Source organism: Pituophis catenifer, unplaced genomic scaffold, assembly GCF_029215685.1.
Source record: "Pituophis catenifer annectens isolate HBS135680 unplaced genomic scaffold, rPitCat1.0.hap2 SCAF_1, whole genome shotgun sequence".
Taxonomy (NCBI): domain Eukaryota; kingdom Metazoa; phylum Chordata; class Lepidosauria; order Squamata; family Colubridae; genus Pituophis; species Pituophis catenifer.
This window is the reverse complement of record NW_027256881.1, coordinates 265,230,080-265,250,918: the sequence shown is the minus strand read 5'-3', so window position 1 is coordinate 265,250,918 and position 20,839 is coordinate 265,230,080. Positions and strand designations below refer to the sequence as shown.

Below are 20,839 nucleotides of genomic sequence, written 5' to 3'. Positions count from 1 at the left end.
TGTGTTAAATGAATTTTGCCCCATTTATGATCTTTCTTGCTACAGTTAAGTGAATCACTGCAGTTATTAAGTTAGTAACCTGGTAGTTAAGTGAATCTAGCTTCCCCATTGACTTTGCTTGTCAAAAGATCACAAAAAGTGATCACATGACTCCGAGACTCTGCAACTGTCATGAGTCAGTGTTAAGCATTTGAATTTTGATCACATGACCATGGGAATGCTGCAATGGGTTCGGTGAAAAATGATCATAAGTCACATTTTCAGTACCGTTGTAATTTTGAGCAGTCACTAAACGAACTGCCATAAGTCAAGGACCACATGTATTTGAGTTAATCAAAATGAAGATTACACATATCATACAAATGATTGAAAGCATATGAAAAATGACTTCCTCAGTCCCAAAAATGACTTCATCAGTCACAAGATCATATATCTTCATAAAAGAACTCAACCAAATTAGATAACTAATAATGTTATTTGCATGATAGGCAGCAGGAAATAAATCAAGTACATATTACAAAAGTCATACAATACAAACAGGGGAGAAATTGCAGATGAATTTCTGTTTAGGAACCAGAACCAGAATAGTAACTTTCAAGGAAATACTTTTTGATCTGTAGCTGATTTTACATTAATATGACAACAAACAGCAATTACTGTATTTTTTTTCCCCTATTCACAATAAGGACAATTTGCAGGAGTTAAAGAAGCAAGATATTTCATGAAATAAAACAGAAATAACTCATAAAGCTAGTGCATAACATCCAACTACTTAAAACATGTTGAAAAAAGCCCCAAAGGATAGTTAACCAATCATCCATAGAATTGTCCCAAACCCTAGAGATTTCAGGCAGAACTTACAATATTTGTATCTAGAAACAAAATTTAGGGAGGTATTAACACAAACAAGGCAGAAGATACCGATTATGAAATCATTTGAACATTTATCACGAAAACTTTAAAAAAATCAAGTTCAATTATTAATTTAAAGGATTAAATAAACATTAAATTATATATTGCATTTAATTTACATTGACATGATAAAATATCAAATTTACAACAAAGAATTACTGTGGCATTTAGTATTGCAATTATATTTATTGAAGCTGGGGACGCAGTATGTATATTCTATTGATCCACCAAGTATTCTTCAGCATTAGCAATGTTTCTGGGAAAATTCCTTCTGATTCATAAGACAATCAATGAGAGCCAGGATCTAGGCTCGGATCACTTGACATTTCATTGCCTTTCTTAGAATCTTTGAATGTCACAGGAACACTAGTCTAGATGAAAGGAAAAAAAACTCAAGTGTTATTTGCAAGCTAACTAGCTAAAGAAATGTATGTTCTTTAGCATGAAATAGACAAGAGGAGTATTTAGTTTATTATTGTTAGTATGCAGATCATCCTATATGGGACTTAGTTTACTTTATTGATTAGCCTTTGGGCCATATTAAAGTGCAGAGTTCAAGATACAAATTATTACTAAAATCTGATAAAAACAATTTAAAATGGAATTTGATAAAATACAATTTAAAATGAAATTGGAATAAAATATGGTTTAAAATGAAATTGGAATAAAATACAATATTTAATATATAGATAAATAAAATACAATAAAATTATATTTCGGTGTCACCCCTACAATCTATCCCAATCAGCCCCACATATGCAGATCTCAACTGAACTATTTTGCTTAAGTACTGCGGTGTTAAATGTTATTTTCAGATTCTGGCCGCACATAAGGTAAGTTGTTTTGATATGGGGATCCCAATGGGTCATCCATTTGGTATATAGACCAAGGTACCTGTTTCTCACCCTCTTACAAAAGCCAACAATCATATAGGATGTGAGCCAGGTCTTCTACTTCTGCCGCTCCGCAAATGCAGAGATGTCCATTGTAGGGTATAGAATGGAATCTACCATATCTGACCATCGTGTCAAGCTGTTCGAATCTTGCTCGCATAAATATCTCCCTAAGACGTTTTGGCAGTTGTAACTTTAAATACTATTTGAAAAGTATGTTTGTATTTGCTCAGCCATTTCAAGTTACCTACATACTTTTCAGAATATAAGACACACTTCCCCCCCCACTCAAAAGAGGGTGGAAATGTTGGTGTGTCTTATACACCAATTATACAGCTATTTTTGGCCTCTTGAAACCCCGCCCCACATGTCCCATTTTTGCCAAAAACAGAGTTGCGCAGAGGGTTTGGGAGGCCTGCAGAGTGCTCCTGGGGGCTGGGGAGGGCAAAAACGTGACATGGGGGAGGGCGTTTGGGAAGGAAAAAATGGGCCCATTTTCGCAAAAACAAGACACACAGAGGGTTTGGGAGGCCTGCTGAGTGCTCCTGCAGGCTGGGGAGGGCAAAAGCTTTTTTTTTCCTTGTTTACCTCTTCGAAATCTTGGTGCGTCTTATAGTCCAAAAAATATGGTATATGGACTTGATGGCACACAATCAGCTATATATCTTTACTTGCTATATCTTTACTTTTCACCACAGGGAAATGTAGAATTTTTAAACAGTAGCTTGGATGCATTTATGCTAATATTTAGTCCAAATGAAATGCTACGGATAGGTAACAATCAGTCTTGGAAGGAGTTACAACTGAAGAACCAATGTCACAGGTACAAGTTCTGCTAGATATCAAGTTGTCTAAGGCAGGGGTCCCAACTCCAACTACCGGGCTGCGGCCCATTCAGAACCAGACCATAGAAGTGGCAGGTGAGCATCCATGTGCAGCTCCACTTGCACTTTGATGAGTATACCTGCAGCTCCATTTGTGGAAGTGGTGGATGCACGTGCCCGCTGTCACATGGAACCACCCCTTCTTGCCCTCCCGCTGCTGGTCCGCAAAGCCAAACGGGTTGGAGACTGCTGGTCTAAGGTGTCTAAGTATTATCTGTGTCTAATCACTTTTGCCTCTTTGTGGAAAGCTTAGAATTATGCTCTGTTAGTCATGCACTGATGTCATGCAGATTAGATATTGCAAAGGATTTTAGGCAGAGCTGCTTTTAAGGACAGTTGATAAATTTCAATTGGATCCGAATGCAGCCAGTTGGATGCATGTTCTGGCCACGTATTAGTAGTACAATGTGCAGATATTTTATCAATTGCATTAGGCTGCAATTTCCAGGATCAATGCTAGCTCACTGAAAGAAAAAACATCAGCTAAGCTCCAGAATTGGAAAGTTTTGTGGAAGTCTCGCCAACATTGGTCTTGCAACTTTATGTTACTCCAAGGGAATAAATCCCCTTCAGAATAATGTTTAGTCTTATACATACTACAACTCACTAAAAGGAAAAGCATTAAAAAAGAATACATGTGTATTTTTTATTAGGAGCCTCAGTGGAATACATTCATACATTTACTCCCATTATTAATTTCTATTGTTCCTAATATCCCCTTCAACTAATAACAGAACTTGTATAAGACAACTTAATTCTAAAAACCAGAATATGCCAGACAGGACTTTAAATTTGTAAAAATAAAAAATAAAATAAAATTTAAAAAAGTAATTGGTTGATTCACTTCCTTCTCCTAAACTCTCCAATAAAATTGACTATAAATTAATAAGAGAACAGTGGTTTCATTTCTCTTGAAGCTAGTAAAATATTTTTAAATTTGGCAATAGTATAAGGAATAATTTCAAATTATTCAAATTCCATTATAAAATCAAATGTAACTGAATATGAGACAACTTATGGGCTTATGCACAAGTATATATGGGATATTCAGGCACTTTAAAAAAGTATTACTGTAATGTACAGTATATTTATTTATTTATTTAATTTTATTAAATTTTTATACCGCCCTTCTCCTGCTGGACTCAGGGCGGTGAACAGCCAAGAATAAAAACATCAAATACAAAATTTAAATATTTTTAAAAAAGAATTAAACAAATTTTTGGCCCAATAAATTTAAAACACCCCAACTAAAATCAATTTACAGTTAAAAATATCTAAAAATATCTAAGGGGGGATTACGCCAGCCCAGCTTGATGAAATAAAAAAGTTTTAAGGGCACGGCGAAAAGCATGGAGATCTGGTATCCTACGTATCTCCAGGGGCAGGTCGTTCCAGAGGGCAGGTGCTGCCACAGAGAAGGCTCTCCCCCTGGGGGTCGCCAGCCGACATTGTCTGGCCGACGGCACCTTGAGGAGTCCCTCTCTGTGGGAGCGTACTGGCCGGTGGGAGGTTATCGATGGCAGAAGGCGGTCCCGTAAGTACCGCCTTCTATATACTTGTTATCAATTGATATACAATGAGAAATAGTTCAGATTGCAGTATGTTAGGCTGCTTATTAGAGGCTTAAGCAATGCAAGTATTGTGCAGGCTTCCGATTACAAAAATGCAAAGCAATTACAATCTTCAATTTTTTTTAACAGTTCTCTTGCTGCTTTTCTCACTAGTCTGATGTGTTTTATATACTTTTTAATCAACTATTTCCCATTCTAAGAGCCAAAACAGATGACTAGCCAGTTAAAAGCTCAAGGAATGCTGTAGTTTTCCAATATCATGTATCAACTTATAGGGTTCTACAAATCATTGGAACAAAGCTTGGATGCACTTTTCCATTTTCCAAGTGGAAAAAAATGAAATTAGCTGCACCCACAAATAAAAGCGCGAGGTAGCCAACAGCAGTTTCCAAAACAATTTTACAAGCCTGGAAAAATATAGCTTTTAATTATTTAAAGAATAATTTGTATGCACTTCTGCGCCTTCTTTGAAAAGATTTGCAGAGTCCCAATTACTTAATATTTTAGAAAAGAATCTTACCTCCTGAGGAGTGATTGGAACCAATTCTCCATGCAAATCTCGGTAATCCCTTAGTAATACGGTAGCTTGCTGCAATCCTACACTTACTGGAACAGGACTAACATGTTCTGCTCCTTGACAAACGAAAGCAGATCGATGTATGTGATCTGCAGACATCTGTACACTACCTGGCATCATTCCTAACTGTTGTAGCATAATGTTCAGAACTAAGGTGCTCTGAGATGGGATAGGGTTAACATGGACTGATTCAACGGCCCCATTCCCTGAGGATGTGGTTGCTACAGAAGGTGGTGGTAGTATTAGGTTAAGAGGTGTTATATGAAAAGTAGGGAGATTAGATGTCACTGGAATTCGACCTATAGCAAAGAAGAAAGAGAACACACTATTACCAGGAAACACACTTTATGCCATGCAACTTGTATTAATACGCAAAAAGCAGTTTAGTACAGCCAGCTATTTTGAGTTTGGAGAAGGTGGCAATTAAGCATGAAGGGTCAAGTCTGAAGGCCTAATGCAAAAGATGTTACTTGGAACCCTGACATGTAGAAGCAATGGGTTTTAAGAGCTATTGATTAGAGCTGACCAAACCTCAATGCAGCCAGAAACTTTCATCTATAAGATAATTTTATCTGGCTTCATTGCCTTAAAACCTTAGCTGTATTCCTTAGCTGCTAATAGAAAATATCAAAATGAATTAACTTTGGAAAAATCCTGTGGTGTAGTCATCATATACTTACCTAGATTAGGAGAATTGTAGGATTTCTTTTCCCCTGCACACAACTCTGTTTTCCCCTTACTGGATACAGCAACTTCACTGGGGACCTAAGGAAAGGAAATAGCGTTAAGAGATAATTGGACTAGAATTCATAGTCTCCTGGTTTCTAACCTGATGCCTTAATCCCCAGACCAAACTGGCTTTCCAACAACATGTAACCAGAGTCTGCAAGTAATACAGTATAAAACTAAAGAACATAAATGGGCCAGGGGTGGGTTCTACGTACCTTTACTACTGGTTCGCAACGGAAGTGCGTGTGTACTTCTGTGCATGCGCAGATCATCCATTATGATGTCCAGGCAGGTAGACGGAGCCTCCTGCCGTTTTTACTACCAGTTCGTAAGAACCGGACAGAACCGGGAGGAACCCACCACTGAAATGGGCATGTATCTGTGGTTGCCAACATTGCTTTCTCCTGCATTGATCTTGAAGTTACTTTCATACTTTAAGTTGATATGAAAAGAAAAAATCCTTTGCGTGTGTATTATTAAACTATTGAGCCTTTCAGAAGAACAATATACTGTGTAAGTGTATAATGTCTGACAGGGAATGTGCCTTTGGTATAGCAGCTGCAAATCCTGGAGGCATTTTCTGTGCTCTGCCAATTTGATCATATTCAAAAGTATCTCCCTACGTCTTCTGTTTGCATCGGAATTTCACTTCTCTGGGTACATGTTTATTTTGGTAAGTTACTGGTGAAATTAAGACTTCCTGATTTATATGAAAAGTTACAGAACCCTGGTGATTTTTATCCTTAACAGACTTACCCTGAAATATATAGAAAATTAGAATGTTGCTTTAGAGAGCTTTATTATTTTGGTTAATTTGTCACTAAAACAGCTGCATTCATGGGCAAGAAAAAATAATGCAAAGGAAAGGGATTGGAGCAGCTGCATTTATTAAAAATGTTCTTCTGGGCTTTCTCTAGTATTATATGTAATTTAAGAATGACGTGAAATGTTGGTTTTTCTGCAACAGAAAATTATTTAGTACATGGAACAATTACACTTAAAGATAGCTTACCAGCAGTGAATCTTGAAGCTCCAATTTTTTACTCTTGCATTTTTTAATTGGACTATCATCTAATAGTAATTTAGATCTTTTAAAACATTTCCCAGATATCATGTCATCTGTTGTTCCACTGGGTTCTTTAGTTAGCCAGAGTGGCAGCTCTTCAGCTTTTTTCCAATCATTAAAATTATCTTTAGTAAATGTTTCAGTTAGAGCTTCCACGGGAGTCTTAATCTTAGTCACATGAGTAGTAGAAACAGGATATACCATGTAATTTGGATATGTTGTCACTACTTGGGACGGATTCAGATATGCTGCACGTGGTACAGTAGAAAGGACAGGGGGAAGTATTGAGTTGGAGGTCGGGGATAAGTTTGCCGCTTGAGAAGGCAACAAGATTGCTTTGGGCTTCAAACAAGATTCAGAAGGTGAAGTGTTCTCCAATTTCTTTTTTCTCTTTTCAAATTCCCTAAAAAAATAAATTCAGTGTTAAATCTTTAATCCAAATTTTCTCTGCTGGATTTTTTTTTCTGCTGCGAGACATCATCAATACAATATTAGATCTTTTCACTTGGAAAATAACACACACACACACACAATTTATAATAACTACATTATTAAGTGTATAAAAAAGTTAATAGACTTCAGATTTTAGAAGCTGTAATATTACTATGTCATAATTATGTTAACTGTTGGTATAAACAGCAGCTATAAATAGCTGATTTCAACAGATAGTTTATTACATTAATTAGCAACCACCATGCCTTATGTAGAAATATACCTTGATTGTTCATCTAATTGTTGCTTGCATATTGCTGCAAGTTGAGCCATCTTGCTTGAAATAGTTGAAGGATTTGAGTCTTTATAAGAAAAGAAATAGAAGCATTTAACTTGCATTTTATTTAAAATCTAGTAAGCTTAGATCCAGCTTGAAACTCCTTCTAAAATCCATCACTGATAGTGCTGACATGGCTTGGCTCATGGCCTTTTCTTATGATCTAAATTAGTGTCCTTGACACAGCTTGTTCCATGAAGAGATAAGATGACAGAGAACTGTCATATATATTTCCTTATTATCAATTTATTTTATCTACCTAAGCCATTAGGTTCTAATTTTTCTAAACCTCCAAGGGCAACACGTACACATGAATTTTATTCTCATAAAACAAGGAGTCAGAAAGACTGCTCAAAAACAAACAAACAGACTTGGAAACAGCATCCTCTGCTTATGAAACATATTTACATATTTTGTATTCTACAGCAGGGTTCCCAACCCTGGGCTGCAGCCCACTACTGGGCTGTGGTCTATTTGGAATTGGACTGTGTGGAATGGTGGGCCGGCACGCATGCATGCAGCTCGACTTCCATGTAAGTTGAGCTGCATGTGCGTGTGCACCATCCCGCCACTTGCATGGCCCAGTTCCCCTCTCCCCCCATTCCCCAGCCAGGCCACCAAGCCACAAAGGTTGGGAACTACTGCTCTACAGTAAGAAATTAAGAACAAATACCACCATTCCCTACTTTAATAATTTTTTCAGAATGATATGAAAGATCTTGTATCCTACATACCTAAATATTTTTTGACAGGGCTGCCTGGAGCTGAATGACTCTTTCTCTCATCATTTTCTTTATTCCTTGCCAGTTTTATCAAAGACGGATGCCGTGTGAAATTTGGTTTGCTATTAGTAGGGAAGAGATTCTTAGAACAACACTCTTTAAAAGGTTTGTCTTCCACAGGAATTGGTATTGCATCCAGTTTTGGCTGGGCATCTATGACACAATCATACACAGAACTCTAACATTAATATACTATTATTACATTCTTTGTTTTGACAGTTATCACTTTTAAATATTTCTTTTAAAAGAAGTAATTAGACCTCTAAGCATGAATATACATGTTGATATATTATATTAATATAATGACACAAAGGAGAAATTAACCATCTTAACTTTGTATGACTTTTATAGGTTGGGAGTAGCACAAGTGAGCAGAAATTAACATGGAATCTAATTGTAGCTCAAAAATAACTTAAGTCTAGTTCAAAAGTAATCATGCACCTACCTTTAATAACAGAAAAAACATTTGGTCCTATCCATTTAAATGCTGGCTTGCGGCCCTTCTCTTCCGTAATGTGAACCTTCTTGATGAGCTCAAGGCTACTGAGAACATTAGCAATATCATATAGTCTTCGAATTTTAGCTGAAATAAGTTAAAAAGCTAATGAAAAATACAAAAACAAAAATTCAAAATTGTTAACGCTAGAGTTTTTCTTCCCCTTCCTGCTGTATAGATATACCAGAAACATTTCAGTTTGAGGGATCTATGATGTAAGGCCAGGGTGGATGTTCAACATTTTGCATTCTTCTACCAGACTCCATATTTAATATTTTAAAAACACAATTGCTTTGGTTTTCCTTCGGAGAAATATTTAATGGCAGTGATGATTTCTAAACAGAGAATTAAAATTAAGCTAATTTAAAACAGAGAATTAAAATTATTCAATGCAGGTTTTAGAAACATGGATCCTAAACCTTCTTCCCAGGAATGGCCTTCGAAAGATCACTCTCAATTCAGGTTATAATGATTTGGATGCCTTTTATAGTAATAGAGGCCCCTTATAGCATGCAACACTTTTGTTTTATTCAGTGAAAATTAAGAGGACTGAAAACCAGGAATCAAAAAGAACAGAGCAGAGCAAGGAACCTACTGTGGGAAAGCTTCCTCTTTGAAGCTAAGGGAAGCAACTTTAATAACTAATCAAATGCTTCTTATGGTGGCCTGAATAGTTATGTCACACATGGACTGCTGTCACTGAGATTTTGGTCAATTATCCTAGCAATCTAACACAAAGGTGAGAAGGAGATCATTTTGGCTGCTTGAAAGAAAAGAGCATGATGGGCGAACAAGCTGAATAGAGGGGAGCAGCTGGTTGCAGTAAAATGAACATTAGACTCTCCAGCAATTTTATTAGGGTTTCACCCAGTCTGTAAGAAAAGATTTCTTAGAGATAATAATGGATAATTTAAAACCCAAAGGGGGATGCACTTTTCTGAGCAGTACAATTACTCTCATTACATTGACTGTAGTCACCCATCTCATAATACAGTTTGTTTTTTTTACCTCAGCATGTTGTGAGGATGCAGCCTGTTTCATGTAAAATCATGGTTTATCATAGCAGTCTATAATCCATATACAGCTATAATCTATATGCAAGTTTTACCATGGTGGTCCAAAATACATATGCAGCCCCTTAGCACTCTGCCACTGAAATTTGGCAACAAAATACTGGCCAGCTTTTCAAGTGAGCCTGGGAGCAGTTAACTAAGCAAGGAAGTTTATTTTTACAAGCTTATGGCTGACGGTGACTTTTTTTAATCACATAAACTAAATCAGGCACACAAGATAGAACTTTTTACCACTTACTTTTAAACTTGCTTTTATCCAGTGATTCACAATGGTCTTTGCCAATCAAACTTTTAGCAGCAACTTCAAGACTCACAACTTGGGGATATGACTGAAGAAACAACATTACAAATTTCTGGCTCATCACTCTTAAAGATTTGTCTTTACGACTATTTACTGAAGCTGTTCAAAGAAGACAGACAAGAACCAAATACAAAAGTAAATTCAAATCATTAATAATTGGAAGATGGCATATTTCACTAGGGCTTGATTTTGGTCGATAACTGGATGTGGTTTAGTTTATGAATTACTTATTGATATTTGCATCAATAAATTATGTATGGGTAGTTCTCGTTTTAGAGATTGCCTTGGATAGGGACCATTTGGATTTATGGCGATGATGAAAAAGTAACTTGTGTCCAAGGCCTGCATTTATTAGCCACCTCACAGAGTAGAAAGATTACCTAAACAAGCTATCTCTTCCTGGCTGCTTTTCTTCACAGTGCAGTCCATCCCTAAAAAGTGCTAACCATAAGTTAACAAGTTAGCTCTGTAACCTTAGTTGATTAGAATTCTCAGGGTCTCTGGCACTGCTGCCTGGTACTGACAAGACTCTAATCAGTTTCTCAGTAATGGGTTTTGTTTGCTTCCTAAGCTGCTCAACAAGAATACACTAGGAAAACAGCTGGTGTTAGTACATTCCTTTTGATGTGTATTCTCTACTGTGGGCCTACTTACTCTTTTGTAATTTCTTCTCCTCCAATGAATATAAATACAAATATCAATTCCTTTCTAATTATCATAACGTCAAGATGAACATTCCAAAGAATGCTATAAGATTTTCCCTTTTGCTCAGCTTCCTCAAGAATCAAGTTTTGGAAACTTTCCTGCCTTCTGATGTTTTAAAGCAAAGGAAAGCTGAAGTAAAATCATAAGCACTACTGTGGTCATGTGATTGTTCACTTAGCAACTACTTTGGTTAACAAACCCAAATTCAATTGTGATTCCTAAGCAAGAATTACCTTTGTTTTCAGCAAGATTATTTATTGATTTTGTAATATTTATCTCATTCAATATATATCCCATTCTTTGCTTACTCTGTTATGGGATCACACTCTCCGTATCAGAGGTGATTTTAGAAAAGGCTCAAGGAGAAGGTTAATGGCTTTTAGGATAGTTTTGCAATCTTCAGTTTTTCTAAGCACAGTTTTTCTAAGCTTTTAAAAACATTTACTTTAATTAATGGATTATACCCTCCATTTTAGCAAATGGAATCATAGGACATCTTCATCTATGAACATGCCTTTCCTAGAATTACCTGCTTGAAGTTCCATCCCAGGAAGTTCCACAAAGTCTGTATCATAACTTGACCTAGCATGCATTGGCATCCATTCAATATTGTGACCAGTATTTCCAATCTCTTGTCCATTTTTTCCTTGTTTAGTCAGTTTGATTTGTTGCAAGTACTTGTTTTCCTCTGCTACTTTTTTCAAAGCCTGCAGTGTTTTTTTAAGATTATGACGGCCATGCCAGGAATATCTGTTTTTGGCAAGTCGGCTCACCATGTGAAGACTTTCTAATACATTCATTATGTCATAGATACGCCTGCGCTCAATATCTGGAATGATGGAAACATCACAAATTATTTTTCAGTTTCTTTTTCAATCTTATCAATTTCCTAAAGTATGAATTTAAATATTTTAACTATCAAAATAAATGACAGGACTTCAATTACAGAAAATACAATCTTAGCAGTGGCTAGAATCTTAGTAGTGGTTAGAATGCAGTACTGCAAGCTAACTCTGCACACATTGCCAGGAGTTTGATTCCTTCGATCCTGACTGCCTAAAGGTTGACTCAGCCTTCCATCCTTCCGAGGTTAGTAAAATGAGGGCCCAGATTGTTGGGGGCAATGTCGATTCTGTAAACCGCTTAGAGAGGGCTGTAAAGCACTGTGAAGTGGTATATAAGTGCTATTGCTATCTTGTTCAGTTAACATAAGCACAAGATTTTTTCAAACCTCCCAAATGGGGGTAGAGCTGATAAATTGGGATTTTTAAAACATATGCTTTTTAAGAGTATCTCTATAATTCCTGAAGAGAGAGATCAGAGTTTATCAAAGGGGTAAATATAATTCAAGGATCAATGGAACCCCCAGGGGGTTTATAGTTTGGGGTCAATAGGTGATCTGTCGGGGGGGGGGGAAGGCAATTTGTGGTCCATAAATGATGCAAGGTCGATAATGGTTAATTAGTCTTTTGGAGTCTCTGTAGAAATCCCTAATCCTGAAGATGAAGTGGCTAATGGTAAGACAGTGTTACCCAGGGTTGGGTGATCAGATGCTGTAATGCAATGTATGGATGACCTCAGGGGATGAGGGGAAAAGATTCTGCATAGGAAACAATAAGACAAGAGAGGGAGGGCCCCCCAATGGATTAATAATTAAGAGACAAAATTTAGGAAGGACCTGCCCTAATTGATCAGGGGTTTAAAAGTGATGGTGGAAAGTTTGTGTCTTCAGACTCGCAAGTTTCTGTTAATATAGCTTTACAATAAAGTAGAATTAGCTCATCTATTTGTGGTTCTGTTTGGTTTACCTGGGAGGATTGACAGCCCCCAGATAGGGTGGCCTTCAGTCGTATCTATTTTATTATTATTCCTATTGCTATTTGTTAAAATAGTATTTATTATATTATTTCTATATAACAAATATTTGGGGGTTAGGGAATACGAGCTGAAGAGTTTGGGACTTATGTTCTAGATTTTCTAGGAAGATATTATTAATGTGTTTAGCTTGATACTTTCGAGTTATGTGGTTTTTAAAAATTTATTGATGATGCACACTAGTTTTCAAAACTCTTGTACCTTGGGCCTTTTTAATATGCATAAAAAATCAAACTGAAAGGGGGAAAAATGTTTATATTTTATATAAATATAAATATAAATATAAATATAAATATAAATATATATATATATATATATATATATATATATATTAATTAGAGATTTATATTTTAATTAAAACATGCAATGTATTTTACACACTAAGCATGTATAATGTATAACCTGGCTCAGTTCCCAAGTTTGGGGCACTGAATGTGCCAAGGGCCTGGCTATATTGCTAACAGACCAAATATCTTGCTCTTGTGTATCTTGAATTGAATGTTTTTAATGTTTTTTTATTGGTTTTACTGTTTTTATTGATTTAAAATGTTTTTAAATTATTAATTGTAATGTATGTTATTGAACTGTAAGCCTCCCAGAGTCACTGACTGAGATGGGCTGCTATAGAAATTGAACAAACAAATAAACAAACAATACAAAACACAGTAACATTATTACCATTTGAAATAAATCTAAAGAATAAAAAATAGATGTTTGGAATGCTACTTCATTTGAAAGTAAATCCTCCAAACCAAAAGGGATTTGAGAAACTCCAGACATGATGCTATGAACAAAATAACTTTGTTTAGGACTACTCCAAAAGCTGCCAGTTCGGAGGATTTATGTTCAAATACTGTAAACTATTGCAGAACAGCATGGCTGGGAAGAGATTCTGCAAATATGGAGAGTAGAACTTTTTATTCTTGAACTGATAAATTTTGCACATCCATATGTTCCTTTTAATAGGCATAAGATTTGTCAAGAAAAAAATTAAGATGATGCAATGCCAAAACTTACTGAGATCTTCTGCTACCTCATCAAGACATATTTCATTACTTTTAGAAACGTTAGGATAACTAGGATAGCGGGCTAAGAATTTATGACACAGCAATCCAAGGCTTTTCTCTTTACGGCTTGTTTGAGGCTTTTCATATTCATCTCCTGACAGATGATCCTGCAGAGAGAAAGGGGTAGAAAAAAGCTCTTCTATGACATTTTAAAATCCTCAAAATTTAACCAGCATTCCAGATTTTAAGTGTAACAAAAGAGAATGGATTAAATCAATACATTGTCAAGCAATATACATTCCAAATACATATATAATTTAGTCTTGCTTTTTATATTTATAACAAGCATATTTATTTAATTAATTTATATGCCGCTTCATCTCAGTGTTGAAGCAACATTATCAATTACTACAAGTATGGCAAAATGAAACAAGAAAAAAGATTTACCTCAAGGCTTTCACTTTTATCATCTGACCATTTTTTCTTCCCCTGTTCTCGATTTCTAATCTCAGGACTAGCCGCACTAATCAGCATTTTAAGGTTAGCGGTTGGGGTCCATGGATCGCCAGAAGTGCTTTCATTGGGCTTTGGTGGTGTTGTCAGATGGTCAGAAGCAGTAGGCTGGATCTCTGCCAAAAGCCAATTGGGGGTAACTGTTTGTTTTAGAGGAGTTTTGACTGGGCTTCCATACACTCCAAAACATTGATTTTCCTAAACCAAAAAAGAAAGAAAAAATGGAACAATACTGAGCATTAAAATGTGATTCAGAGACTGATTGTAATATTGAAAGACATGCTTTTTGCCAAAATTGACCTTACTACAGTGGTGAAATCCGAACCGGTTTGCTGGCTGCACATGCACACTATGTGCCAAACGCACGCTGCATGTACATGCGCGATGCGCACCAAATGCACGCTCTGCACGCATGTGCATGTACAGTATGCGCCAAAAGGAGGCTTGGGAAGGTAAGTAGAAGAGCGAGGGGCGGGGGGGAAATCAGTTATGGCACGCGATTTAGCTTTGCTAGAAAGCAGGAAATCCTGCTTTCTAGCAAAGCTAAACCCCACTGCACAGCTGATCATCAGAAATACCGGTTCAGAGGAACTGGTAGCTTTTTTAAACTACCGGTTCACCCGAACAGGAGTGAACCGGTAGCATTTCACCCCTGCCTTACTGTATTTTTTTGCCAAAATTGCCAAAACTTATTTCTGCTGGATTTGACAGAACTCACTTTTATTTAAAACAGCCTAGCCTACTTTTTTTTGTCACCCTGAGCATTTATCAGAACCAAAGATGATACAAGAATCAAAGATATTTTTGTCATGCTCTTTTTTTTTAGTGTAGTATATAAAGAGCCCCAATGTGGCCTAGCTTTTCACTGCATACCCATCATAAAAATTCCCGAATTGTTATACATGAATGCAACCAGTGTTCTATAGAGAAATGCAAAAGAGACTACAGAGTACTCCTGTTGAAAATGTAATGTATTACATTGTTTAGAATGATAATAATGAATTAGTATACTGAAACACAATGCTGTTATATAAACTGTTACAAGAGAACATGATGCTTCTATATTCATTTTCTGTCTGAACAGTAACACAGTGTTTGTTAAAGGTATGGGACAAATTTGGAATATCTGACATCATTCAGTTCAATTGGATAGACAATGATGCAGTGCCTAGCTGAAGGTAATAAAATATTATCCTTTAGTGTAACTCTTTGAAACACTTAAATTTGTATAACACTTAAATTTGCCATTGTGGTGCTGCAATGTTAAAGTCCAAAAAGATAGTATAGCATGTGTTGCTTTTACATCCAACAGATGGCACTGTTTTTCAAAAAAGCATGTTTTTACCTATCACAGGTGTGACATCTATATAATATAGGTATATAAAAACACGTGTGTATTTGAATGCAATGTTGTGTCAAAATTTCAAAGCAATCGGTGAAGAACTTTAGGAGATTTACGATTTTGAACAAATGAACATTTACATTTTTATTTATATAGATTTCAAACAATATTGAGTATCTATGGTATAGAACAGGGGTGTCAAACTGGATTTCTTCGAGGGACGGATCAGCATTGTAGTTTTATGCAGGCTGGTGGGGAATGGGGGGGCAGGACAGACGCCCCCTGTAGCCAAAACAGGGTGTGAGGGCGGGGTGCATGCCCTGTCTTCAGCCTGAACGGCCCCTGCAGCACTTTACTGGCCAAAACAGGGCGTGGGGGGCCACATGCAGCCCCCCCGTCTCTCATTTTCACCCTCCCCGGCCTCCAGCAGCAGTCTGCCGGCCAAAAACAGGCTGCACGGAGGCCTTCCGAGTCCTGTTTTTGGCCAGCAGAATGCTGCTGGAGGCAGGGGAGGCCGAAAATACGGGGAGGAGGGGGGAAAGGCCAAAAACACATGGGGGCTGCACACGGCCCATTCGCCCAGCAGAGGCACTGCAGGCCAGTCCTTTGATATTTCCAGGCCAGCCCCGTGGGCCAGATTTAAGCACCCTGTGGGCCGAATCCGACCTGCGGGCATTGAGTTTGACACCCCTGGTATAGAAGATGGATATCTGAATAAATAAAATTATAAAACACCATGCATAAATATTTTCTTAAATGCAATAATTGTGCGGCAATTGTTTATATGGCAACATCAACAACTAGATATCCCAAAGGGTTCAATCTAACCATGCCATTAATACATTCGTACTCTGATTCTCAGCTCTTCCTCACACACACATTAAATACATCTAACTCAAGGGCCCCGTAATCCAGCACTAAATTGTTAATCTTTTTTTTCCCCTATTCAAGTACTTTACTTGGTAAAATACAGGAATAGTTTATTTCTATTTTAAGTTATAGAACTTATAGGGGTGCCTATCTTCTATATAATAATCCTAGGCAGTTTACAACAAAACCCATACAACAGAAAAACCACTCTTACAAAGGAGATTTTTCTAACATCCCATCGACTCTACACACGTTGATCCATCCCAAACTACTCCAATGGTCTTCATTGCTTTCTGAAAGGCTGAGAGTGTGGCTCTGCAGATCACATGTAAGAGACTGTTCCAAATGGCCTGGGCAGCAATAGAGAAGTCACACCTCTGAGATCCAACTGGACAACAACATTTAAACGAAGGAACCTGAAGCATGCCATGTCATCCAACCAGTTTTCTGTATTGCTGCTACTTAATACAGATGCCTACTTGCTTTAGCTGGACAGCTGTGACCTTCATGCCTTGAGTGACCCTGCTGGGATTATATATTCTTTACATTTACATCTGTCATTCTTTGCACATCCCTCCCAGAAACACTTCCTATGATGAGACAACCAAGCATGTCTCGAGGGGGAGGAACAGTTTCTCAATGTCTACAAATAACTCCCTGCCTTGATTTCTGTGCACATCTAGGTAGAGTGTAACTTCCTTTTTTCATAAGAGAAACTGACAGTACTGCAACTTTGAAGCATATTATACTTGACAGTGTACACAATTGTCGTAAAATTGTCTTAAAATAGCCATAGGCAAAAAAAAAAAAAGATGTAAGAGGACAACATCAGATAGGGAAGGAAAAACGTTTGACCCTAGTAAGCTATTTTCTTATCTCCTTCTTTTATGTCAAGAGTGACATATAGCCATGTTGCTCAATCATAACACAGGATATCTAAAACATAACAATGAATAATCCTGGAGTTGCTTCAGATATTCTTACTATTGCAATTTGCAAACAACATTGGCCTATAATTTGAATATAAGAGATGACAAAAGATAGTTTGAAAGGACTTAGATAAATTACCTTGTTCTCTTTATTCATACTGCCACTATTAGCTTCAGCCTTGTATACATTTGTTCAATTAAACATTATGCTGGTTTATATGCTGGGATACCATTTTTAGCATTCTGAAAGAAAAAAAAATGAAGAAATTAGTTAACACATGAACTTTTAAGAAAGAAATCAGAATTGGAGAGAAAACTGGATTTACATTAACTAGAGGTATCAACATTTTTAGACCAGTACTGTTGTTCTTCCTGCTATTTCAGAATGTTTTTTATGGAATCGGCATAATAAAGCCTGGTATCTCTTTCTTGTATTTCTTTTTATGGTTGCCCATCTCACCCAAGGTAACTGAGCATTATCCTGGTCTATCCTTCTGAGGCTTACCGAAAAGCATTATGTAAAAAAACGTATTTTACCATAGCCATAATGGAAGTTAGATGTTAATATTTATGGCCCTTATCTATGATATTTATGGTATAGAAGATTTTTTATCCTTTGCATAAAGTTGCTTCCACTAAAAAGTATTAGTGTGACGGTATAGTTGGGAACTAAATAAAGGCTATGATTTTCTAAAAGAAAATGCAACATTCTTAAACAGCAGTGTTTGGCTACTTGGTCTTTTGAGCAGGATTTACCATTTCTCCAAGTTTTGTGGAAAATGTGTGGGAATGGATAGAAGTGGCAACCCACAGAAGCACAAAACAGGATTGCAAGTGTAGCGTAGGAGGAACTACATTTAATTCCACAGACCTTATACAGGTAGTCCTCAGCTTACGACCAGAATGGAGCCCAGAATTTATGTTGCTAAGTGAGAAATTTGTTAAATGAGTTTTGCCCCATTTTACCACTTTTCTTGCCACATTTGTTAAGTGAATCACCGCAGTTGTCAAATTAGTAACATGGTTGTTAAGTGAATCTGGTTGACTTTGCTTGTCAGAAGATTGCAAAATATGATCACATGAGCCACTGCAACCATCATAACTATGAACCAGTTGTCAATCATCTGAATGTAAATCATGTGACCATGGGGAAGCTGCAATGGTCATAAGTGTGAAAAATGGTCACAAGTCACTCTTTTCAGTGCCCTTGTAGCTTCGGACGATCACTAAACAAATTGTTGTAAGTTGAGGACTACCTGTATTGCCTTTTGAGATCAATTTTACAAGGGTCTGTTTAAGTACAGGAGAAGTTGCTTCTGGTGTGTTGCATGACAAGTAGCCTAACAACACAATAAAGGGCTCATAACAACACAAACATTTCCAGTGCCCAATGCTACATCTGGCACAGGGCAGCTTTACGTTTGTGTTCATGACGCTCAAGGGCAAGCAGTGTCACATTGAGAGACGTTTGTGGTTGCGCTTGATTTTATAACCCCTTACACAGGCACGTCGGTCGAGACCACATTAACCAAAATCAGACAGTCCAGTGCAGTAGCTTAAAACCAGTCCTTCAAATGATCTATCACTATTGTTGTATGTACATTGAGAGTTTTATGCCCCGGAGACAAGTGTGTCCAATCACACTTGGCCAATAAAGAATTTTAATTCTAATTCGCTTCTAACACGTACCTAGGGTTTTTTTTTTTCCTTTTTGCTCCCTTCCCTAGAGGTTGGGCTGTATTTGAATGTTTGTTTTTCAAAGTTAATAAAGATATTTAAAAAAAAAAAAAAAGAGTCTACAAAATCCTGTTGCCGCTGCTTTCTACATTGCTCCAATAAACCCAACTTCTCAAATGCTTCCAAGGACAGGTTTTAATTTGATTTTTTACCAAACTTGGACGGCGCCCGTCTCACAACTGAAGCGCCAGCCCTGCCCAGCAATCCTTAGCTGCGGTACCGTCCCTTCCTTTCCCTTCCCTTCCCCTCCAGTCCACTCACCTACGTACTTCGGACGACACAGCCCTCACGCACCCCGCCGCCAAACTTCCTTCTTCGCTTCCAATTTGAGAAGTCTCCCCGCTCTCCATCGTTCGTTCGGACGGGGCTCCACCCTATTCTTCGCAATCTCGTTTCCCATTGGCTCTTGAGAGAGAAGGAGGGGCGGAGTCATCTTGCCGCTCCGTTTAAAACGTTTGGCGCCACCGGGCTTGTATTTGGTCCAATAGTGTTTCTGTATTAGGCAACTTTAAAATGAGTGAACTTTACTTCCCAGAATTCCCTAACTAGCTAATACTGGTGGAGAATTCTGGGAGTTGAAGTCAACATATCTTAAAGTTGCCAAGGTTGAGAAACGCTGGTCTAATACCTCTCCGGGGTCCTAGGATTTGGTCCCCCTTCCGCCTTCTCCATTTGCCTCGCAACCCAGGCGCGAAAGCCTTTAAAGGCATAGCTACCGCTATTTAGACCGAACGCGCGCCGTTCCTTCAACCAGATTGTTTTGTTGTTGTTTATTATTATTATTTTTATTTTATTATAAACAAACAAAACATAAAAAAATCCATCTTCCATTAACAATTACAAACAATGAGGACCCAGTTTGTGGGGGCAATAAGCTGACTTTGTATAAAATATACAAAAGGATGAAGGCTATTGCTGAGCACATTGTAAGCCGCCCTGAGTCTCCGGAGAAGGGCGGCATATAAATCAAATTAAAAAAAAAACAAAAAACAGTGTGTCGATCGGTTACAAATCCTTTGTGCTTCATCCCCCTATTCATTTTTAACTAATTGTCCAATTGTCTAATATATATATATATCTTTATATCATTATCCTCATTTATCATTTACCTATCAGTGGCATTATCATTCCAAAAGAAATTATTTTCACATATTACATTGTTGTTGTTTTTTGCCCCTTCCCTCTCTCCCTTCCTCCACGGAGCGATTTGAATTCAGCAGGCAGTATGGCGAGGGAAGAGAAAGAAAGTTTCCAACCAATCAGAATCCCAGAAGGTTTCCGGTCTTGGCCAATCAGCGTTCTTTCGCTTGGCCTGGGCTTGGGAAACGGGAGGGAGGCGGGAAGAAAATTGAGAGTTCGCTCGGTGGCGCCTAAGAAATCGCTGGGCGCGATCAAAGGGAAGAAAACTTCCCTGTGTGGCTTTGGGTGTATTTTTGCATTCCTCGGTTTTCCGGATTGGCCAGTTGAAGTTTCAATACCGGGGACATGTGAATCGGCTGAATACGTGTGAAGCACTTCTTCTGCTTTCTTGCAGAGCAGAGTAAAAGGCAGATCCTTAGTCTCTCTTTCTGATTTCGCTTCTTTTTAAAAAGGAAGAAGATCTTGGTCCATATTGTTCCTTCCCCAAACAGAATTGGAAATCACAACATACAGAAACGCAACAAGTGAAGATTTTCTATTCTACTGTTCTTGTGGAATTTCTTTGTTTATTGTTTTGGACAGCTTTTGTCTTGGAAGAGAAGGATAGAAATAAGATAAAAGTGTGCCAAACACTATATTCCTTAGATCAGTGGTCACCACTGACCACT

General features: G+C 37.5%; 1 protein-coding gene across 3 annotated transcripts; it reads right to left on the bottom strand.

Annotated features, from left to right (window-relative positions):
- Positions 1–666: 666 nt before the first annotated feature.
- Positions 667–19,345, bottom strand: E2F8 (E2F transcription factor 8). Of its 3 annotated transcripts, XM_070957554.1 has the most exons (13): positions 19,293–19,342; positions 17,434–17,537; positions 14,088–14,351; positions 13,651–13,807; positions 11,288–11,587; positions 9,991–10,152; positions 8,629–8,766; positions 8,136–8,336; positions 7,348–7,426; positions 6,579–7,035; positions 5,518–5,602; positions 4,781–5,136; positions 667–1,283 (listed from the first exon to the last, which is right to left on the bottom strand). In XM_070957554.1, the coding sequence occupies exons 2-13, from the start codon at positions 17,449–17,451 to the stop codon at positions 1,200–1,202; spliced, it is 2,301 nt and encodes a 766-aa protein (XP_070813655.1). In that variant the 5' UTR covers positions 17,452–17,537; positions 19,293–19,342; the 3' UTR covers positions 667–1,199. The 3 variants fall into 3 exon arrangements, with proteins under 3 accessions (XP_070813655.1, XP_070813654.1, XP_070813653.1); XM_070957553.1 differs by lacking the exon at positions 4,781–5,136 and having other exon boundaries at positions 1,179–1,283; positions 19,301–19,345; XM_070957552.1 differs by lacking the exon at positions 4,781–5,136 and having other exon boundaries at positions 1,179–1,283.
- Between the last annotated feature and the right edge of the window lie 1,494 nt (positions 19,346–20,839).